The 23,915-nt window shown below is 45.3% G+C and overlaps 2 protein-coding genes and 1 non-coding gene across 3 annotated transcripts; 1 reads left to right on the top strand and 2 right to left on the bottom strand.

Moving 5' to 3' along the window:
• The first annotated feature begins 1,446 nt into the window (after positions 1–1,446).
• On the top strand, positions 1,447–16,845 carry LOC124706336 (dnaJ homolog subfamily C GRV2-like). The gene is made up of 22 exons (XM_047237994.1): positions 1,447–2,218; positions 3,052–3,285; positions 3,371–3,458; positions 4,174–4,382; positions 4,617–4,718; positions 4,788–4,850; positions 5,669–7,864; positions 8,148–8,510; positions 8,602–8,742; positions 9,190–9,582; positions 9,680–10,171; positions 10,753–10,976; positions 11,081–11,425; positions 11,652–11,946; positions 12,171–12,617; positions 12,699–13,044; positions 13,412–13,755; positions 13,838–14,308; positions 14,743–14,867; positions 15,565–15,688; positions 16,151–16,219; positions 16,318–16,845. The coding sequence occupies exons 1-22, from the start codon at positions 1,784–1,786 to the stop codon at positions 16,537–16,539; spliced, it is 7,728 nt and encodes a 2,575-aa protein (XP_047093950.1). The 5' UTR covers positions 1,447–1,783; the 3' UTR covers positions 16,540–16,845.
• Positions 16,846–17,097: 252 nt separating this feature from the next.
• TRNAG-GCC lies at positions 17,098–17,168 on the bottom strand. Its single transcript has one exon. It is a non-coding gene; the product is annotated as a tRNA-Gly (tRNA).
• A 3,128-nt stretch (positions 17,169–20,296) lies between these two features.
• LOC124706335 (transcription factor MYC2-like) lies at positions 20,297–23,356 on the bottom strand. The gene has a single exon (XM_047237993.1). It carries the CDS (start codon positions 22,996–22,998, stop codon positions 20,806–20,808), a length of 2,193 nt encoding a protein of 730 aa, XP_047093949.1. The 5' UTR covers positions 22,999–23,356; the 3' UTR covers positions 20,297–20,805.
• Positions 23,357–23,915: the final 559 nt, after the last annotated feature.

The raw sequence follows: 23,915 nt of genomic DNA, 5'->3' as shown, positions 1-23,915 counted from the left end.
GAACAAATCAATCACAAACAACTAGGGTTTCTAAAGAGGAACACTAGCAAAGGCGGCCCTCAAGCAAATGAGGGGGAAATGCAAATTGCTTTGGTGAAGATGTAGATCGGGGTCTTCTCATTCGATTCTCCAAAGCTCAAGAGATTTGGGTGGCTGAGGGAGGAGATCAGATGGTGTTAGTGTTCTTGGTGGCTTAGCAATGGTGGAACAAGTCTTGAGTGTTTGAGCACTTGTCCGAGGTAGGAGAAGGGTTCCTTAAATACCCCTCCACCAAATCTGCCCGTTGGGATGACTTCAGTGGCAGTGCCGGCCCTGAGACAGCGGCAGTGCCGACCCTTGAACATTAGGTCAACTGGTCGACAGGGGTTAGCCGGCAGTGTCGGGGTGCAACCACCGGCAATGCTGGGGTGCATCCACCGGCAGTGCCGGCCTTCTTCCACCGGCAGTGCCGGCCATAGGAGTTTTCTGCCCAACTTTTTTCATTCTTTTTGGGGGGATCGATATTATCAGACGTGATACTTTTTCTTTATCTGTCATACACTTAGCACAAAGTTAGATCATCACCGATGTTGTTATCAAACACGCAAAACCTAGAGATCATGAAATGTTCTTTCAGCATCTTCAATAAATGAAAAGGACAAGCCTGTTATTATTACGGTGATGCATTCTATATGGTCATCGCGAAATAGTGAGACTCATGGGGAGAGTGACTATAATCCAATCAAAACCATGGAGTTTATTCGAGAAACCCTGCAAAGTTTGGAACTTCCAAGGGACAAGGTTCTGTTGAAGCCTGCTAGGTTGAGCGGGAAATGGGAAAAACCACTAGATGAGTTCGTTAAGATGATTTCAGATGGAGCGGTTAATATGGATAGCAATAACTCCGCTTCAGGTTTCCTGGCTCGAGATGACAATACTTTTCGTGGAGCTGTTGTAAGTTCTATGAAGGTATTTCTCACCCTATGACGTTGGAGACATTGGCGTTACGTGATGCTTGTGCTTATGTTGTTCAAAGTGGATTCAGTAAAGTCATTTTTGAAGTGGACTGCGAGGTTCTAGTTCATCGATGGCAGAAGCTGTTCGTTCTGTGATTAGACTAGTCTTAGAAGAAATTAGCGAGCTTAGTTTGCCTTTTATTTCGTTTAATGTTGTTCATGCCCGTTGCGAGGCTAACCAAGCGGCTCATTCTTACGCAAAATTTGTGAGTTTACAGGAACGGACACTTTCTTGGGTTGAGCCTCCGTCTTTTTCAGTTCAGTTCACGGCTCATTGTGTGTTTTCTGATTAATAAAGCTCGCGATTTCCCTTTAAAAAAGTTGAGGAAAGGCATGTTTATTAGTTTTATAGTATTAAAAATAATAAATAAATTTGATGTGGACAATGGAGAGAACTTGTCAGGGTGGGTCGAGTGACCTCTCGTTGCACGATCCGACGATGATGATTTTATTACGGCCTTGGAAAAACGAGAAGGGAAGGTAGTACAGCTCCTCTCCAACAAAAGCACAAAATTAATAGACAAAAAGCCAAATCAATTCAACGGAAATCAATCAGACGCCAGCGAAAAGACAAGGAACTCTCAATCTCCGACCACCCTATCGGTCTCCGGCGATCGGCGCGCGGGCAGGATCGTCGGGGTGAGGGGATCTCGTCGCCCAGATCGGCCGCGCTGGGGGCGAATCACTCCCGCCACTCCCCGGCGGCGCAGGCGCAACCACCCACCTTCTTCCAGCTCCCGCTCCCCTGGCGGAAACCTAATGCCCGCCGCCGCGGCCTCCTAGAGGACATGGACTTCGCCAGCCGCCACACCGCCTCGGCCCCGCCGCCCGCGGCCGGGGCCGACGCCTCCTCCTCCGCCGTCACCGAGGAGCCCGAGTACCTCGCCAGGTACTTCGTCGTCAAGCACTCGTGGCGCGGGAGGTACCGCCGGATCCTATGCATCGAGGCCTCGGGCGTCGTCACGCTCGACCCTGCCACGCTCGCCGTCACCAACTCGTATGATTTCGGCGCCGAATTCGACCGCGCCGCGCCCGACTCCAACGCCAATGAGTTCACGCTCAGTGTCCGCACTGACGGCAAGGGCAAGTTCAAGGCCATGCGCTTCTCCTCGCCGCTTCGCGCCGGGATCCTCACTGAGCTCCACCGCCTGCGCCCCGTGCACCCCGTCGTCGAGTTCCCCGTCCTCCACCTCCGCCGCCGCTCACAAGAGTGGGCACCCTTCGTAAGTTCTTCACGCTTGTCCCATCACGCCTTCCGTATCTTATCTCCTGCGCACTATTCAGCTGTTCTACTATTTTTTCGTAATAATAATACATGTTTGGATTCTATCATTGCCGATACTTTTGTGCTAATCTAACCCAGCTTTTGGGTGTATAGTAGAGTACTAATAACTGCATTACTGAAAATTTATATCTAAAGGGATGCATCAGTTAACTAGCCAGAGAATTTGTCTAATTAGCCAAATGAGGTGGGATTGAGAAGAGTACAGTCTCTTAGATCTGCACTGGAACCAAATAATTTGCTGTTTGTAGCTATCCTGGTAGTAAAATCCTTGCTGATAATCAGTTGTGTCAGTCTTTTTTTAACACGGGACTTAGTTTACAAAGCTACAAAGATAAAGGAAATCAAAACAAATGGTCTTCACATTGTGTCATATACTTCCATTTTTTCTATGCCAAACTTAGTTTACAAAGCTACTAGCAGCAGGGGAAGCAAAAAATAGTGTACTAGCATACTTGTATAATACTATTTATTGCGCAATTGCTTGTAATCTCTCTATTTGTGGACAATTAAGAAGTGAATGCCAATTTTTAAACTGTGCTAGAATAAATGGCTAGTCGCAAGCCTGCAATACTTGCTGAAACTAAGTATTCAAGTAGCTAGTACAAATAAATGAGCATCACTGCACTGGGTTGATGCATTGTTAGATGGGCAGCTGATTATCTTCTGTCATTTACTCACACTACGCTCTTTCAGAAAAATCTACTGTTTTTGTAATCATCAGTTGTTTAACATCTAATACCTTGGTTACTGGTATTGAAAAACATTATGTAGAAAATTAAGGTCACTTCATTGGGAATTGAGCTCCTCGAAGTACATTCTGGTAATCTGCGCTGGTGCTTGGACTTTAGAGATATGGATTCTCCTGCTATCTTGCTCCTGGGGGATAGCTACGGGAGGAGGAGTGCTGAAGGTGGAGGCTTTGTACTATGCCCTCTTTATGGAAGGAAGTCGAAAGCATTTATGGCTGCATCAGGCAGTACAAACACTGTGATTATATCATATTTGGTACACCCTTCTGTTTTCCTCTTTGTTAGTTGCTTATTTGCCTGTTACAAGTTGATGTATCGTCCTAATGTTGGCTATCTTTTAGACAAAAACTGCCAAGTCATCGATTGGATTATCTCTCTCCGTGGACAATTCACAGTCAATGACAGCTGCTGACTTTATAGCAAGGAGAGGTAAACATTGTATCTCCATTGATGAAGAATTTTACTTGTAATGTCATTTGTCAGGGATATTGAGTACTGCGTCCGTTCCGAATTATAAGATGTTTTGTATATTTCAATGTAGACTACATACGGACTGAAGTGAGTGAATAGACACTGAGATGCGTCTAGATACATACGATTTGAAAAAGCTAGAACATCTTATAATTTGGAATGGACTGATAGATTTTTAGGTGACTATGTCTGATGATGATGAGGCTGCACATACATTTACTTACTCCCTCCGTTTTTATTTACCCTGCGTTTTGGCATTAGTCAAAGTCAAGTTTTCTAAAGTTTGACCAAACATTTATGAAAAATATCAACATCCATAATTGTAAATTTATATAATATAAGAATACATTTCCGGATGATTCTAATAGTACTAATATTATATTTTAGATATTAATTGATTTTCCTAAGTTTTTAGTCAAACTTTGTAAAGTTTGACTTTGACTAAACCTAGAACTCAGAGTAATTGTGAACGAATGGAGTATATACAGCTTCAATGCATTATTCTCAGTCTCTACCAAGTTGCAGACTGGTCGATAAATTCACATTTATCTCACGCACTAGTTTCAAGTGTATCTGCGATGCCATCAAACCTACTATGCAACAAAGGAATAAAACTTACATTGATGTTCTCTATGTTGCTTGTGACTATCATCTCGTTTGATTTTCAATTTAGCTAATGAGGCAGTTGGAGCTGCTGAAACTCGACATGGAGAATGGTCAGTAATAAGATTACGTCCTGCTGCACATGGCACTGCTTGTATTGAGAGCTTGAGTTTGGGTGTTGGACCACGGGGAGGACTTGGAGAGCAGGGTGATTCTGTTTCTCGACAGCTCGTTCTTACAAATACATCACTTGTTGAAAGACGCCCTGAGAATTACGAGGTAGGCTTTTCCCCCCTCATTTTTGTATAAATCTTTCACACTGATACTTTTATAGTATACACTCATGGTGCAACTATCCTGCAATTGGCAATTCAACTTTCAAGAAATGGTAGTCTTGAGTACAAGGTCTAAGGGCACCTGCATCAACTGTGGATATGTTTCTGTTTCTTCTTAATGTTACAACTTCGGTATGTTAGGTCTCTTACTTGCTTGTACTGTATCTTATTTTTCCAGGCTACCATTGTCCGACCTCTCTCAGCAGTAAGTGCCCTTGTACGATTTGCAGAAGAGCCACAGATGTTTGCATTTGAATTCAATGATGGTTGCCCAATTCATGTAAGTATGCGATAATGGTTCTATGCGATACCAGGAACACATTCTAATTGTTGTCTGCTTCTCACTCAGGTATATGCAAGTACGTCCCGTGATAATTTAATTGCAACAGTTCTTGATGTTTTACAAACACAGGTATCTCTTCTTTGATCTTTCTCAACTTTGCACCACTTGATGTAACATGGAGTTGATATGCTGTTTTGTGTAGGCAGAAAATGATACCAGGTCTACACTGATATATTTCAGTATTCAGTTTTGTGGTGCTTACTGCTTAGCAAGTGTGAAGTGTCTCACATGCACTTTTAGCACATAAGTCTTTTCAACAAACAATAAAGAGATATCTCCTGGTTAGAATTTAGTTTGTGGTTCCAGTCACTATCTTCAGTTGTGCCTGAACAACTGTGCGGGGAGTACAGCTTCATATGTGTCTCCTCTATATGCCCAATATACAGCTTAGATGTTAGTAATTACTTAAGTGTAAACACCGAAGTGCTTGCTATGCACTAGAAGTGTGATGACTAAAACATCTGGATAAGTACCATATCTGGCCCCATCATAATTCGTTCACTTAATCTCACTACCATAGTGCAAATTTTCACATGTCTTATATGTAGCGAATAGTTGCTGATCACCTAATGTGGTATAGTGTTACATGATAGAAATTGCTCCAAGGACTGCATAATTACCTGCTACATATCAAAACAATTCAACTGGTGGCTCTGTTTTGTAATATTTTGATTGAACCTTCTTGTGACCATAACATGAATTTCTTCTACAGTTCCACTCCTCTAGTATATCAATGTCACACGCTTATAATGCATAGCATGATTCACGCTTCCTTTTTTATTAGTTGATGCTCATCTTGCATGTGTTTGTCTACTATGCTCACATCGATCTCTATGAGGTCTTACGATCATTTTTATTTAAAATTTTAATATCCTTGTTGCTTGCAGAGGCAGTGTGCAATTCCAGTGCTGCCAAGGTTGACTATGCCGGGTCATCGTATAGATCCACCTTGTGGGGCCTCCAATCTTCAGATACCCCATCATGCCGCTGTTGATATGGAAGCTGCTAACATGTACATAAAACATTTAGCCGCAGTTGCAAAAGAGGCTGTAGCTTCATCTGACACTATTCCTGGAGCAAAAATCAGATTATGGCGTAGAATAAGGGAATTTAATGCATGCATACCATATACTGGAGTACCCACCAATATTGAAGTGCCTGAGGTGGTCCTAATGGCTTTAATTAGTCTTCTTCCAGCCACACCACAAAACCTTCCTGCAGATGCTCCTCCTCTTCCACCTCCATCACCAAAAGCAGCAGCGACGATAATGGGTTTTGTTGCATGCTTACGAAGGCTACTTACATCAAGAAGTGTGTCATCACATGTGATGGCATTTCCAGTTGCCGTTGGGAGAATAATGGGTTTGCTTAGGAATGGCTCAGAGGGAGTGGCAGCTGAAGCTGCAGGGCTTGTGGCTATGCTAATTGGTGGTGGTCCTGGTGATACATCGATGTTGATGGATACAAGGGGAGAGTCCCATGCTACTTACATGCATGCTAAGTCTGTACTCTTTGCACAACCGATCTATGTTCCAGTCCTTGTTAGCAGATTGAAGCCATTATCTGTTTCACCATTACTTTCTCTGTCTGTTGTGGAAATCCTTGAGGCTATGCTTTGTGACCCCCATGGTGAAACAACCCAACATGCTACATTTGTTGAGTTATTACGTCAAGTTGCTGGTTTACGCCGTCGATTGTTTGCATTATTTGCACACCCTGCTGAAAGTGTAAGAGAGACAATTTCTGTTATTATGCGTACAATTGCCGAGGAAGATGCAATAGCAGCGGAGTCTATGCGCGATGCTGCCTTGAAGGATGGTGCGCTTCTTAGACATTTGCTAAATGCTTTCTTCTTCCCTGCTGGTGAGCGGCGTGATGTTAGTCGGCAGCTTGTTGCTCTGTGGGCTGATTCTTACCAACCCGCGTTGGATTTGCTGTCAAGAATACTTCCTCCTGGACTTGTTGCTTATCTTCATACGAGGTCAGATGAAGATTCTCAGAACCAGTATGATGAAGTACCACTAAGCAGAAGGCAGAGGCGAATACTTCAGCAGAGGAGGGCTCTTGGTGGTAAGAGTACGGAAACACCAGAACAAGGAATGCCTGCAAATAGTGTGGATGATGGAGATTTCTTCAGGCACACCAATGTGGGTCCTTATGGAGGAGCGGATGTCCAACAGAGACATGTCAGTCAGTACTCAACTGTCCACACCCCCTCTCCTGCTACAAGTGTTGACCCTTCTCGTGCAGTTCCACATGGTGCTTTACCTGAGGCTGTTCCTGAGAATCATCAACTTGGAATACCACAGCTGAATTCACACCCTTATTCGGTGGACTCCACTGCCAATGGTGACCTTATTGAGTCGTCACATTCAGATTTCTCAGTTCCTGCACAGGTTGTGGTGGAAAACACTCCTGTGGGATCTGGCAGGCTACTGTGTAACTGGTATGGATTTTGGAGAGCGTTCGGTCTAGATCACAACAGAGCAGATTTGATTTGGAATGAACGCACCAGACAAGAATTAAGGGAAGCATTGCAAGCTGAAGTTCATAACCTTGATGTTGAAAAAGAAAGAACAGATGATATTGTCCCCCGAAGTTCAGTCAGTGAGGATGATGGTAGTAGTGACACTTTACCGCGAATTTCCTGGAATTATGCTGAATTTTTGGTTAGCTACCCTAGCTTGTCGAAAGAAGTCTGTGTGGGGCAATATTACCTGCGGTTGCTGCTTGAAAGTGGAAGCAACTACCGAGCACAGGATTTTCCACTACGTGATCCTGTTGCTTTTTTTAGAGCTCTATACCATCGTTTCTTGTGCGATGCAGATATTGGTCTCACTGTGGATGGTGCAGTTCCTGATGAACTGGGCTCATCTGATGATTGGTGTGACATGGGAAGATTGGATGGCTTTGGTGGAGGTGGAGGTTCGTCAGTAAGAGATCTTTGCTCAAGGGCAATGGCTATAGTTTATGAACAACATTACAAAGTTATTGGGCCTTTTGATGGCACAGCACATATTACAGTTCTCTTAGACAGAACAGATGATAGGGCTTTAAGGCACCGATTGCTACTTCTGTTAAAGGTTGGTTGCGCTATACCATAACTTCCGCTTTAATTTGATTCCCCCACTCCCCCATTTCATCATCCGGTAAGATGACATAAGAATATAAGATACAGTAGATATGGAAACAACAATGAGCTTTGTTCACATGGATGTACTGGCAGTTATATATCAGTGTCATCCATAAATCCCTTTAGATACCTGTGGAACATAATTCTATACAATGTTATTGAAACCAATCATTAATATGTTTTTGCTGATGTGACTGATAAATTTTCCTTCTTTGTTTCCCCTGTATTTGTAGGCCTTCATGAATGATCTTTCAAATGTTGAAGCGTGTGTTCTTGTTGGAGGCTGTGTTTTGGCTGTTGATTTGTTAACTGTCGCTCATGAAGCATCTGAGCGGACAGCTATTCCTCTGCAGTCTAATCTCATCGCATCAACTGCATTTACGGAACCTTCGAAAGAGTGGATGTATATTGACAAAGATGGTACAAAAGTTGGCCCACTTGAAAAGGATGCTATTAGAAGGCTGTGGTCAAAGAAGTCAATTGATTGGACAACAAAATGTTGGGCTTCCAGTATGTCTGACTGGAAAAGACTACGTGACATCCGAGAGCTGCGTTGGGCACTTTCTGTTAGAACACCTGTTCTGACTTCTACTCAGGTATTCGGTCTGCAGCTTTGTGATCATGTGCACACGCACCCACATGTAATCTTTTCTAGTGTCGTTGACTCGTGATTTTTTTTGTTAACAGATTGGGGATGCTGCATTGTCTATATTGCATAGTATGGCATCTGCACATTCTGATCTTGACGATGCGGGCGAGATAGTTACCCCAACTCCTATGGTGAAACGTATACTGTCAAGTCCAAGATGCCTTCCTCATGTTGCTCAGGTGTTCTTTAGCCTCAAGTTTGTTGTGTTCATCATCAGCGGAAACTACTTTGTATTATCCTGCTTATAATATATCATACATGTGCATGACATGGGCTTTTATTCTGTTAAATACCACTAACATAACCCTTAGTTCACAACTGGATACATATAGGAACATCTGATAAACATAATTTAAGCAATAGTATGGCTGCTGAAGTAATAACAATCCCCTAAAAGTTCCATGAATTGTATGTCACTAGTTAACCTGTTAGCAACTTATCGCCGTTAACAATCTAACAGTTGTGTTTATGATAATCTGTTGTTGATACTAGTAAAACTCATACTTTATCTTGTGATAAATTGTAACTGATCAGTTATTCTGTTATTATGACTCATTTCTCACGCCTTCTGGAATAATTTTACCGGTCAAACACTGACCAAAAAGTCCCTTTTTCAAATTTTATAGGCCATCCTTACTGGGGAACCAAGCATTGTTGAAGTATCTGCCTCGTTGCTTAAGGCTATTGTCACAAGAAACCCCAAAGCTATGATTCGATTATATAGTACTGGCGCCTTCTACTTTGCATTGGCATACCCTGGTTCAAATCTCCTATCAATCGCACAACTTTTTTCAGCCACACATACTCATCAAGCCTTTCATGGTGGTGAAGAGGCAGCCGTATCTTCATCATTGCCTTTGGCAAAGCGTAGTGTACTAGGTGGCCTGCTTCCAGAATCATTGTTGTATGTCTTGGAACGCAGTGGCCCTTCTGCTTTTGCTGCCGCAATGGTGTCTGATTCTGACACACCAGAAATTATATGGACCCACAAGATGAGGGCAGAACATCTTATCCGTCAGGTACTTCATTGCTACTTTGAAGGCTTTTTTTTAAAAAAAATTATCTGCATTATAATCTCACTTCCAAATACTGTTGTGCATTCCATTTGAGTTTCAGGTTCTGCAGCATCTGGGCGATTTTTCTCAGAAATTGGCTCAACATTGCCATTCATTGTATGATTATGCTCCTATGCCACCTGTGACCTACCCGAATCTGAAGGATGAGATGTGGTGCCATCGTTACTACCTTCGGAACCTATGTGATGATATCAGGTTTCCCAACTGGCCCATTGTTGAACACGTAGAGTTCTTACAGTCATTACTGGCAATGTGGCGTGAAGAGCTAACTCGCCGTCCAATGGATTTGTCTGAAGAAGAAGCCTGCAAGATACTGGAGATTACTCTTGATGATCTTGTAATTGGTGAGAATGGTAGTAGCAAGAAGTCGTCTGAGTTAAATTTGGCCAATTTGGCAAAAAATATTGAAAACATTGATGAAGAGAAGCTTAAGCGCCAATATCGGAAGCTGGCAATAAAATATCATCCAGACAAGAACCCTGAGGGAAGAGAAAAGTTTGTTGCTGTACAAAAGGCTTACGAGCGATTGCAGGTACTTCATAGTTCCTATGTCCGTTCATACCATGCCACTTTTTTGCATGTTTGATTTGTTAGTTTAATTTAATGGGAGGCACGATAAATTTAAAGATAAAGGCCTTAGTCAAATGGAGTTTGGCATGCTTTTTTTTTCGAAATATGGTGTTAGGCATGCTATAACTGGATTATTTTTGGACTAATTTCCCGGGGAGGATAATCGCTAACAACGTAAAATGAGTAGTAAATCTTATGCTATCCTTTTAAAGGAAGAATATAAGGTGTTTATTTTTCCATCAGCTAAAGTTTTGTCGTGTTAAAGATCTCTAAATCTTTTCTATGGAAAAGCATTTCTTGAAGCCATTCTCCATGTTTTGCCTTTTTGTTTCTTATTCTATTAAAACTGCTCTGTCCCTTTTCATTTATCGGGGTAACAGTACGGTAAGCTTTCTTTTGTGTGTATCACAAATTGGAGCGAGGCAAAATGGAGCATGTGCAGAAATATTGAGTATTGTTAAGATTATGCACACATTGCTGATTATTGACATTGAGTCCTTTTAAGGATATTTACTGTGAATCTACTACTATCTATATATGTAGGCAAGTATGCAAGGATTGCAGGGACCACAGGTCTGGAGGCTTATACTGTTGCTTAAGGCACAGTGCATCTTGTACAAGAGATATGGACATGTCTTGGAACCTTTCAAATATGCTGGCTATCCTATGTTGCTAAATGCAGTTACTGTAGACAAGGATGATAGCAATTTCCTTTCATCTGATAGGGCCCCTCTTTTGATAGCCGCTTCAGAGCTAATTTGGCTGACGTAAGCTAAAATAAACTCAGTTTGGCTATTTTTATGTCTTTTTTCTGGGAACTGTTTAATTTAGTGGATATCCTTTTCCTCTTATTCTTCTCATACTCTGCCAGATGTGCATCATCATCATTAAATGGAGAAGAGCTTATACGAGACAGTGGTATCCCATTGTTGGCAACACTGCTTTCACGTTGCATGGGCATCGTTCAGCCCACAACTCCGGCACATGAACCAGCAGCAAGAATAGTCACCAACATAATGCACACATTCTCAGTGCTCAGCCAGTTTGAGTCAGGAAGACTTGAGATTCTTAAGTTTGGTGGCCTTGTCGAGGACATTGTGCACTGTACAGAACTTGAATTTGTTCCCTCAGCTGTGGATGCTGCTCTGCAGACAGCTGCTAATGTTTCAGTTTCATCTGAACTACAAAATGCTCTTCTAGCAGCTGGCTTTTTATGGTACTGCCCTGCCATCATTTTGCTATTACTATAATAACATGATCCCCCTCCCTCCTAATGGAAAAAAAGCTACATTAACATGGAGTTAGTACTGAATAAATTCTTCTGTACATATTACATTCGATTTCTTTTGGCTAAATCAAAATGGCATATGCATTGGCAAAAGAAAAGGTAGGAAAAATGCAAAGCTATATGAGTGACACATCCATTTCAAATGTATTTGCAGGTTTGTCTTGCCCTTACTGCTTCAATACGATTCGACAGCAGAGGAGAATGAGACAAATGAATCACATGGTGTTGGGGCAAGGGTGCAGATTGCCAAAAATCTTCATGCAATACATACAGCTCAAGCTTTGTCAAAGCTTTGTGGTCTTGGTGGTGACGGAATAGCAAGCCCATCTAACCTTCCTGCTTTCAATACACTAAGAGCACTTCTTACTCCCAGGCTTGCTGATATGCTGAGAAACTACCCACCCAAAGAGCTATTATCTAATCTGAATTCAAACTTGGAGTCACCAGAGGTAACAGGTTCTGTTTTCAATTGTATATTATCCTTATATGCCCTGTTTTCAATTGTATTATAATTATTCCCTGCCAGAACATTTGCCAGAATTTCGTTACTGAATGCATATCTTTTGTACATATGTATCTTGTACATCAGAGATTGTTGCACAGTAATCTACTACTGTTTAGTTGTATGTGTGGAGATGATTTTTAGCTTAAGAAAATTTCCTTCTTGCTGTAGATTATATGGAATTCTTCAACCAGAGGAGAGCTCCTCAAATTTGTAGATGAGCAGCGAACTAGTCAAGGTCCTGATGGTTCGTACGATTTGACAGAATCACAGTCTTTCACCTATCAAGCTTTGTCAAAAGAATTGAATGTTGGTGATGTCTACTTGAGGGTTTACAACAATCAGCCAGATTATGAAATAAGTGACCAGGAAGGCTTTTGCATTGCTCTGCTTCAGTTTATAGCAGGGTTAGTACAAAAGTGGAATTCCATAAATTCGGAGGAAAACATGATGCATGAACATGATTCGGTGATTGATACATCTACGGAAAATGGTGAAGCCAGTGACTCAGCCAATGAAGGAAGAGAGAATAATTTGAATGAAAAAGACAGCAAAGATGAAACTGGTGTAGACTGTGAAGTGATTATGAACCTCAGAAGTGGATTAACATCGCTTCAGGTACTCCTGTGGAACACATTTCTCAGTGTTTTGTGTACGCTGCACATGTTTTGACTTGTGTTTCATTCTTTCTTGCTGCAGAATCTTCTGACAAGTAATCCGGGCTTGGCTGCCGTTTTTGCTTCCAAGGAACGATTGACACCTCTCTTTGAATGCCTTGCGCTGCCTGTCCCTCCTGAAAGCAATATCCCACAAATTTGTTTAAGTGTTCTTTCTCTCTTGACAAAGCATGCTCCTTGTTTGGAGGCCATGGTTGCAGAAAGGACGAGTCTCATTTTGCTATTTCAGATACTCCACTGCAATCCTTCTTGCAGGGAGGGAGCACTTGCTGTGCTCTATTCTTTGGCAAGTAGACCAGAGTTGGCTTGGGCTGCTGCCAAGCATGGTGGTGTAGTGTACATTCTCGAACTTATCTTACCACTTCAAGGTGACGATCTCTACTTTCACATGTTTTTTTGCTATATTTAGATATTTGTATGAAGCTGGATATTGCCATTTCTGATATTAAAGTGTATTTTACATGTCTCACATTCTTCATGCTCTTGCTGTTATGCTGGTAATAGCTGTTGTTTTCACGCATAATAGTATGTTTAATTAATTGAATTTCTAATTGTAGTTGGAACTTCTTACCACTATAGTACACTGATCCACCACAAGTAAAGTTCCTTGTGTGTTTTATCATAGCACCTATTTTTAACTGCTTGACGTTCGCATTGATTTTTTCATGTTTACTCCCACTAGTTTAGAGATCTAATTGTGTGCAGCATATTACTCACTTCTTTTATATCATGTAGAGGAAATCCCTATGCAGCAAAGAGCTGCAGCTGCATCCTTATTGGGCAAACTTGCTGGGCAGCCAATGCATGGTCCTAGAGTGGCCATCACACTTGCTAGATTCTTGCCCGATGGTTTGGTTTCTGCAATTAGAGATGGACCTGGTGAAGCTGTCGTTTCGTCTCTTGAACAGACGACAGAAACTCCTGAACTTGTATGGACACCTGCAATGGCAGCTTCTCTTTCTGCGCAGCTGTCTACGATGGCGGCAGACCTCTATCAAGAGCAGATGAAAGGACGCCTTGTTGATTGGGATGTGCCGGAACAACCATCTGGACAACATGTAATGAAGGATGAACCACAGGTAGTGCTTCTTCTTTAATTATCCTGATATCTGCATTTAACATTGGCTTTGTTAATGTGTTATCATGCTGTGCAAATTTCAGGTTGGTGGAATTTATGTGAGACTCTTCCTAAAGGATCCCAAGTTTCCACTGAGAAACCCTAAAAGATTCCTTGAAGGGCTCCTAGATCAGTATGTTTCCTCAGTTGCTGCTACCCACTATGAAGCAAATGCTGTTGATCCAGAACTTCCTTTGCTGCTTTCTGCTGCACTTGTTTCCTTGTTGCGTGTTCACCCGGCACTTGCAGACCATGTTGGTTACCTAGGCTATGTTCCAAAGCTGGTTGCAGCTATGGCTTATGAGGGAAGAAGGGACACTATGGCATCCGGGCAGGACACAAGTAGATCGCAAGCAGAACCTATTGAGCATGAAAACTCTGATAGTGCCCCTGAGACCACCATGCAGACTCCACAAGAGCGGGTTCGCCTTAGTTGTTTGCGAGTACTACATCAGTTGGCGTCTAGCACAACTTGTGCTGAAGCTATGGCAGCAACGAGTGCAGGAACTCCTCAGGTATAGAATTATAACCTTATTTGTATTTGTTATAACTATTTTAGGGATATATATTGCATATTGAACTTTTTCGAGCATCTTTGCTGATGCATCAACATGCCCACTGATTTGATTTGATCTAAAGAATTTTTGTGACAAAGCTTGATAATACTAAATTCATTGTGAACCTTGGCATTTAAAGAAAATATGCCTGTGCAATCCTTTTCTTCCATGTTACAATTTTTCAGTAGCTATGGTATCTTGAAACAACAATAATAATTTACTACTTAAATTTGAAGCATGTTTGCCTTTATAGCATGGGAAGTATATTATTTTGCAGAACTTAATGGAGAGAAACCAAAAGAGCAAGTTCAATATGATTGACAGTATCACATATTTTCATGAATTTCATCTAAAGGCTCATCATGATGTTCTATTTGTTAACTGCCTTGCAGGTTGTTGCACTGCTTATGAAAGCAATTGGATGGCAAGGTGGAAGTATACTGGCGTTAGAGACACTAAAGCGTGTCGTTGGCGCTGGTAATCGCGCCAGAGATGCGCTTGTTGCACAGGGGTTAAAGTAAGCTGCTCCAACTTCCTACATAACTATCTATCTGTCTTTAAATCTAAAATAGAATATATCATTTTCCAAATATCTCAGCTGATTTTGTAAAGTTTGAAGTAGCCTTCAAAAACACTTTTCAATGCCTTTGGTACTGTACATTATTTAAACAACAGGCTTGCATAAACATGCAATGTTAAATGATGGTATAGTAATCTCCATAACATTTGCGTGTAGTGATTTATGTTGAAAAGCTTCGTAATCAGAACTTGTCGATTATAACTATTTTCTCTAACTGGAAAATTAGGTACTTTGCAGCATCTGCCTTTACCCCATTCTTCTGACATGAAAGAATTACAACATATGAATTTCTATTTTGTTCTCCTGATTAAACATGGAAAAACACCTTTTGTCTAGATATTAAACCATCATCATTGAGATGTTTTTTATGACAAGAAATCCTAACCAGGACCTACCACTACCGTCACCTATTTGCTTCATCTTGTTTTTTAACACGCAAAAGCTTTGTGTACCATTGCATTGAAAGTGTTTAGTACATCATGATCACAGGCAAACCGTGTTACCCCCAGTAAACAAGGGAACCACTCTCCGCAGTGGAGAACTGCTGTTTTCAGTGAACCGAGTTCTGTTTGAAGTCATGTTCAACTGTACAATAACTATTTTTTGGTATGTATTTTACTTTGAATCTTAACAGGGTTGGTCTTGTTGATGTGCTCCTTGGCATTCTCGACTGGCGAGCTGGTGGAAGGCAGGGACTCTGTAACCAAATGAAGTGGAATGAATCAGAGGCTTCAATTGGTCGTGTATTAGCAGTGGAGGTAAGCATCATCTTCTCGATAGCATTTTAGGTTAATCTTGCTATTGCACTGAGCAGTTACGTGCAATCAAGGTTTGGTCATATACAGTCTCTAGACAGCTGTTGCACACAATAAGGAGCTATATGATAGATGATGTCTATGCTTGCTTTGGGTACTGGGTTGCTTGAGTTTAGGGATGCCCTGAATAATTTGAACCTGAAAATTGGACAAACTTCAGTTCCTGTCATTGAGTCTTCAGAGCATTAATCTCATTACTCTTGACTCTTGAGTAGCTAAAACACTATATATAAGATATTTGATTCAGAAGAACCTGAAAGCTAATAATATGTTTCCTTGTGAAAAATGTTGGACCCTGTACAATAGGCTAAATACTGTAAGAGGGTGCATTTTGGTATTTATCTATTTTAAATTTCTGCATGCTTGATATATTTGATGTACTCATCTTTTGTTTCATCTAATCAGGTACTTCATGCTTTTGCAACGGAAGGAGCACATTGTTCTAAAGTTCGAGAAATCCTTAATGCTTCTGACGTGAGTCCACAAAACTCTGCGGTTCATATAATTAGATCATGAAAATTTGCACAGGTAGATTTTTGATGGACCAACTTACTAAGATTTCTTATTTGCAGGTATGGAGCGCTTACAAAGACCAGAAGCATGATCTGTTCCTTCCATCCAATGCACAGACTTCCGCTGCCGGAGTTGCAGGCCTCATCGAGAGCTCATCTTCAAGGCTCACCTATGCCCTCACGGCGGCGCCATCGCCTCAACCTGCCCTGGTCCGTCTACCGTCCTCGTCTCCTTCTCCACCGTCAGGTCCTGTAAATCATGTCAACCGGCGACATTCTTAGCGCACAAGTCGAAAAACACGTTAATCCCAGCTCCTTGACGACGGTGTGAACATTTTGGGGTTGGTAGCGCTTCAGGGCGACTGCAGGTGGCTGCAAGTACATAGCATGTACAGTTTTTCAATTACACAGGGGTTGGGTGTTGTGTGCGTTTCTTGTACATGTAAAAAGCATATGCTTTTCTTTTGTAACTTACATCTGTCCATAGAAAATATCCGAGATAGAAATGATTTTCGGGTTCATGGCTGCATGACATGCCAATACCTTGCCCTTTTTACGCGAGAGGAATGAGTTTCACTGTGTTCCTTTTTGCCTCTGTTAATGTCGAGCTTCTCCTCTGGGCAATAAATTTATGGGCCGGTTTATCGCTGAGTTAGTATATTTATACCCCGAGTCTGCATTTCTAAGCTTGCTAGATAGACATTCAACATTTCTCCTCGACCTCAATTCATACATGAGACAAAAAATGCAATAAATTTCTTTGACCGCAGTGTTCAAAGACTGGCAGGTTTTAGGAGGCTGAAATGTGAGGAAATTTCGTATTATTAATAAGAAAAAAAGTGCACCAGCCGGGAATCGAACCCGGGTCTGTACCGTGGCAGGGTACTATTCTACCACTAGACCACTGGTGCTTTGTGTCCACGTTTCGAACTTGTATTTAACAGACCATTAGTAGTTCATAAGCGCAAACCTCTTTATCTCATTTAGAGAGGACATACGGACGAACTCCTTTCCATCTTACTATAAAAAATGGTAATCCCAGTTCTATGAGGAAGACTCATAGTTTCACAAACTTGTAGCATGTAAAAATAAGAGCTGAAAACTGTGGGCTCCGTCTACAATTCCAGCTCGATGGAAAACAAATAGCTACAGTACAAATAATTAGGCGAGTATCGACATCGATCAGGTGCCTGCATGTGGAGGGCCAGTGCCGAACAGTAGGCCTGCCTTCTTGTCGCCACCGATGGCTGCCTGCCTGGCTGGTTCGTTAAGCCAGACGAGCGATAAGCCTAGAAGATGAAGAAAAGCCGCACGCTACTCGTGCCTCGTCGGATTTTTGCTAAACAACACAGGAAAAAACGCGCATCTCGCTTACGTCCCCACAGTTTCCGTCTCCTTTTTTTCCTTTTTTGTTTTTGCCGAGAGAGAGCAGCTATAGCTTTACGTGCTGCTTTGCCTCGCCTCTCCTTCCTTGCTAATCCTTCTTTTCGACCGGCGTTGCCGATGTTCGTGCGTGTGATGTTGAGGTCTACCCACCCAAATCACGTGTTCACACACTTCAATTTCTCTTCCTCCACGACCTTCTCATGGCCATGTTTTACAGCCTCGTGATTTTCCCCGAGTTTATGCAGAAAATGACACTCATCTTCTTTTACCTCAAGTGTCTCAAGCAAGAGACCACAAATGACCATTCTTGCACCAGGTGAAAATGCAAGCTTTTACACTGGTTGAGGGAGTGGATGCAACACCTGTCTTTTTAAGTCTTTATTGACGCAAATTTAGATTCTTATTTATACTTGAGGATCAAACATGGCGTTTGACTAAGATTAAAAAAAAAAAATCCCCAAGCTCATGCTTAAATGGATGTATGATCTTAGTTGGTGCAGAGGCCGGGATGTGTGGCGCGTCCATGGATTTCAACGGCCGTTGTTTGGGTCTTAGCAGCAGCGTTTGCTTAGGCCCCCGGTGTGGTATTGGCGCGGATGGTGACAACCAGGACAACTCAGCGAACTAGCGGCGACGGGCGGTGTGGTACAAGTGGGCCCAATCTAGGCCTACATAGCACCTGTTGCGTCTCGCCGTCTCCAACGATGACGACACCAGGAGGTGCTCATGGGCAAGGCCCGCAGCATGAGGACGCGCTAAGCATGGTGGTGGCCTCCTCCTTCGATGGATGTGGTCGGCCGGCTGTTTGTGGTGGATCTCATGATCCCACGTCTAGTCCTATCGGCGAGTTGGGGAGGCGCGGCTGCCGGTGAAAATCGAGCACCGACTCTGGTTATGACGGACAATGGCGGCGTATACACGATGTTACCTTGTTGAAGGCATCGCCGTTGCAGCCAACTTCTTCTCACTCGTGCTGCTCTTGGGAAACCTTAGATATGGACATCTCGGATGGATCGGACGATGGCGGTACTTTCAACGTCATTCTTTTTTTTTAGAAAAACAGGGGAGCCGAAGCCCCCGAGCTCCAATTTATTGAAAATGAAGCAGGGGATAACAAAGTAGCACGCGATGGTTACATCAAGCTTTTTGCAGCCCTAGCTATGTTCCTGCACTCTTTAAACATGTACTTTTGTTTCCATAATCCAGATGCAAAAGGGGGCATACACATTTTGCCAGATTACAATCAAACTGGAGAGTACCAGTTTGTATTTTCAATAAAGAAACGCTCCCGCTCTGCATCTGACTTCAAGCCGTCCAGGCAATCCGCAATAATTCCGCCCTTTTGATATTCAGCAACTGAAGATTCATATCCAGGAACCGAGATCTCGATTCTTTGTAGATTGGCCGCCACCTTCTCAGGATAAAAGTCGCACGATCCCAGACCACTAGCATGCTCGACCATTTCTTTCCCTGAAAACACATTTCATTGCGGGTCTTCCATAAGGAAACTAGGAGGCCACAATATTGTAAATAGGATCACCAGATAACCAAGCATCAAACAGAGCATCAATGCTACTAATATGACTACCAGGAAATACACACCCAAGCATCTTCCAAATCAAATTGGAAACAACACAATCAAAGAATAAATGATGAACCGATTCAATCTCAGAACAAAACATGCAAGTTTGGTCAGTCACAGGACGACGTTTTGCAAGATTATCCCTTGTTAGAATACGATTTTGTGACAAAAGCCACAAGAACATCTGTACACGTCCTGGGACCTGTACCTTCCAGATCGCAGCAAGATGTGGCACTTTAACCCCACCATCATTAACCCATCGATAAAAAGATTTAACAGAGTAAGAACCATTAGCCTCAAGGCGCCAGATAGGTTTATCCAAAGACTCCAAACGAGAGATTTTCGACAACAAATCACACAGCGCATGCCAACGCAGCATCATTGAGTCATTCTCCCTCATAGGGGCATTGTTTTTGGAGTAGTTGCTTGATAGTGGAGGCAAGAGGTGGAGCGGTGTGCATATCATCGTCGAGGACAACGATTCTCGATGGCTTGGCGCATCAGTGCCTCGATGACGGACGTGACATCATGGACTCGCGTAGCACGGGCGCCGTGGTGGCGTCGATGGGAGGCCTAACAAGGCGGTTCCATGGAGCCTCCATTGTTTGATGATGCGTAGGCGCAAGGTCAGGGCAAACAGCCATGACATAGCCACTCCCTTCATCATGCTTATAGGTGTTGTCACTCCCTTCATCATGCTTATAGGTGTTGCGATAGTTGTCGCTAATATGGTGGCTTCTGGTTGATTTTTATATTCTCTTTGTAAGACTGTTGCAGAGGCCCCGGGTTTGAACCTCCATTTGAGAAAAAAGGTGAAAACACAAGCTATAAAATGAAGAAAGAACCAAAATTTGGGGATCATTTCAGTTTTCAAGCGATCCTATCATATCATCCTGCTCTCACATTCATGCTAGTAAAGCCTCGTCGTCATGAATTTTTTACCCTGATTTCTGCAGAAAATCAGACTATGTTTCAATCATTCCATTTTCACAACAAAACAATACGAGCATTCTTGCACCAGATGAAAACACAAGCAATCAGATTTCGGAGCATATGACCCTTATTACCAGGTAAACAAACGCCAGAACCATTTCAGATTTCAAGCGATATCATTATCATCCTGCTCTCTTGGTGGGAGGCCAAGAAACAGTACATACAATCAGGCAGGAGGGGACGGGTACAACGAGCACTAGAGGAACCGATGGCAATCCATCTTGTCCTATATACAGTTTTCAATGTAAGACTACGCCGATCCATCATCGATCACAGGAGTCATAACATATCAGGGTATAATGAAATCGGGCGCTCGATTCTGCTAACACACTACTAGCAAAAACACAACATGACTGACGACGATGATGAGCAGCAAGCTCCAGCACCTGCTGCTAAGGATCATCATCCATCCTTCCTCCTAATGAAGAGACATTTTACAACATGGTGATGATCATCGTCTTCTTTCTCCATCTTCTGGATGGATGTCTGGCTTGGCTATAGCGGCGCCGGTAACTGATGACGACTGACGATGATCATACGGGGGTGAGTGAGTGACTTCCTCGCTACCTGGTGGATGGAGTTCGGTTTTACCGAATTGGCATTGCGGCGCCGGGCTCGGCGAGGCGGCCGTAGAGCGCGGCGTTGAGCTGGTCCTGGGAGTAGACCCGGGTGGCCATCTTCACGGCCACCTGCTGGATCATGATGTCCTTGACGACGGAGACGCTGGCGTGGTACACGTCCAGGTCGAGCTCCCGCAGCGCCGTCATGAGCTTGGCGGCCGGGTGGTTGCGCTTGTGGCACTGCACGCGGATCATGGCCTCCAGCCCCAGGATCTTGGCCTCGATCTCCACCGCGTGGCAGCGCGCCCCGGTGTCGTGCATCATTGCTGATGACGACGGCGGCGCGGCCGGCCGGGCGTCGCGCTCCTTCTTGAGCGCCTCGACCTGGGAGTGGAGCGTGTCCTTGTCGGACTCGAGCGCCGTCATCTTGCCGCGGAGCTCGTTGATGTAGGAGATGGCGTCGCCGAGCAGGGACGCCTTGTCCATCTTGGACACGTTGGGCACGACCGCGCGCAGCGCGTAGAAGCGCTGGTTGAGCTTCTCCCTGCGCTGCCGCTCCGCCTCGACGTGGTTGAGCGGCTCCTCGCGCCCGTTGGCGGGCTTCCGGCCGCGCTTGCGTGGCCGCTTCTCCTCGGGCGGCGGGACGACGCGGCTGCTCTCCACCTCGCGGACGGACGCCTCCAGGTCGGAGTGGTCGGACTCGGACTTGGCCGGCGCGCCCGTGCCCGTGGAGGGGCGCGTGGTGGTGGGCGCGGACGAGAAGGAGAGCATGCCGTCGTTGGCCGTGGCCGCCGGGTGGTGGTTGGTGTTGCTGGCGCGGGAGGTGGCCTCCATGGACCGCTTGGGGTTGTTCTTGACGTCGCTGGGAGGAGGGGCCGTGACGGTGGCCGTGTGCTGCGAGAAGAGGCTCCCGGGCGCGGTGGTGAGGCTGGCCGCGGCGGGCGGCGCCGGCGACGGGTTCCTCCGGCCCGTGCTGTCGGCCCCGAAGTTGAGGATCTCGCCCGACTCGGGCTTGAAGAAGGGCGGCGTCACCGCGACGGACGCGTTGGAGGCGAAGTCCGAGAAGTTGAGCTCCCGGCGGAAGGGCCCGCCCTGCTGGGCTTGCTGGTGCTGGAGCTGCAGCTGGTGCTGCTGCTGCAGGTGGAGCTGGTGTTGTTGCTGGAGCTGGTACTGGTTCTGGTTCTGGTTCTGGCGCGGTGGTGGAGGTTGCTGCTGCTGCTGGAGGTTCTCGGTGAGCGTGCTGGAGCTTCCGTTCTCGAAGTGGTGGATCTGAGACGACGGTTGTTGTGGAGGTTGCGGCGGCGGCTTGGAGACGGAGATCTCGACGGATGGCGGGGAGATGGAGGAGTCCTTGATGTCCCCGACGGGCGCGTCGGTGAGCCAGAGCACGGACGGATCCGTCTCCCCCTGGTCCACCACCACCGGCTGCTGCTGCTGCGGCGGGGGCGGCAGCGGCGCGACGGGCGGCCAGGAGGTTCCCCCCGAGCCAGCGCCTCCGCCGCCGCCGTTGAGGTTGAAGAGCGAGCGGATCCTGCCGATGCTATCGGCGGTCTGGAAGATGACGTCGGTGGCGCCGAGCTCGAGCACGCCGGAGCCGACGGGGAGGCAGACCATGGTGCGGAGGCCGAAGGCGTAGGCCTGCCTTGCGCGCTCGCAGGGCGCGCTGGCGAGCCCCGTGGCGATCCAGGTGGGCTGGCCCGCGTAGAGGGTCTGGCCGGGGATGCCGGAGCCGTTGGGGAAGGACTGCGTCATGGAGACGAGGAAGAACCACTCGGTGTCGGTGACCTCCTCCTCGACGGCCTCGTCGGTGGCGGCGGCCCCGCCGCCGGCGATGAGGGAGTTGAGCTCGCGGAGCACGCGCTTGCGGTGGTCCTGCTCGGCGGCGGAGGCCGGGGTGGGCTGGTGGCGGCGCTTGTCGGCGTCGTCGCAGCCCTTGTAGTAGCCGTCGCCCCAGCCGAGGAGCGAGGCGCCGGCGGTGGCGTCGGCGGAGGACTGCCAGAAGATGGCGTAGGTCCAGGTGTCGCGGGAGCCCTCGATGATGGCCTGCAGGCGCTGCTGCAGCGTGTCGTTGCTGAAGGCGGGCTGTTGCTGGGGGAGGGGGAGGGGGACGGCGGCGGGAGGGGGAGGGGTTGCGGCGGCGCCCCAGGGGAAGGCCGGCAGGTCGGCGGAGGCCATGAAGGCCTCCATCATGGAGGCGTTGTCGTCCGTCCACAGGTTCATCGTCCGGGGAAGAATGGATGGGGAGGGAGAGCAGGCGGAGAGGAGGAAAGGGAGGAGACGGGTGGGAAATGGATTGGTGGTGAGGGGAAGACGAGGCCCAAACTAGTAATTTCCGCGGGCTCGGGGTTTGGTCGCCGTCGCCGTCTCCGCCGATGCACGCTGCTTATTTTGTTGGCCAGGGGTAAATTCGGGACGAATGTGCTCTGCTGTTCCGGAGAGCAGTAACTTCCTTTCCTTTTTCTTCCGCGGGTAAATCTTTCCCTTTCCGTTGCATGCCCGAATTTAGGAGCACGAACCGCCGTGTTCGTAGCTGCCTACCTGCCCGCTTGGCAGTCACGGATTTAGCCTCCTCTCTGATTAGGGGTAGCCCCGCTTGTCAGTCGCCGTTACCATTCGATTATGTGGGAGTCTATCTGCTGTGTGAGTATATATTGCTACAGCCTCTTTCCCTCCCCTAATATATAGGACGATGGTGGAACGGCCGTGAATCGCTGGATTTCAATGGATAACCGATAAGGTTGATCACCATTGGATTTCTTTCTGTAAATGGCTGCATTGCGATAACCCACATTTACACCATCCTTATCAGGATCTTTTGCAGATTGTGCTGTGGTTATAGTATTTGGTAATAGTAAAACACCTTCCATTTCGCTCTAATCGTAATAAGATTATTACATAGCTACCAAATTTTCATATATTTTATTTCCTCTTTGTGAGCACCGCAATATTTTTTTTTGTAGCCAATGACGATACATTAGCTCATCCCGATAAAACTTAGAAATCTTCTCTCTATTTTACCAGGGACGGACGCCCGTTCAAACGACATTTCCACCTTCTCGGTGTCACTGGTGTGAAAATAGTGTACTTTCTATTGCGTCACGAAGCTAGTGGAGTGCGGCAAAAGTTGTCGGATTGCG

Source organism: Lolium rigidum, chromosome 4 (assembly GCF_022539505.1).
Source record: "Lolium rigidum isolate FL_2022 chromosome 4, APGP_CSIRO_Lrig_0.1, whole genome shotgun sequence".
Taxonomy (NCBI): domain Eukaryota; kingdom Viridiplantae; phylum Streptophyta; class Magnoliopsida; order Poales; family Poaceae; genus Lolium; species Lolium rigidum.
This window is presented reverse-complemented; position numbering and strand designations above follow the sequence as displayed.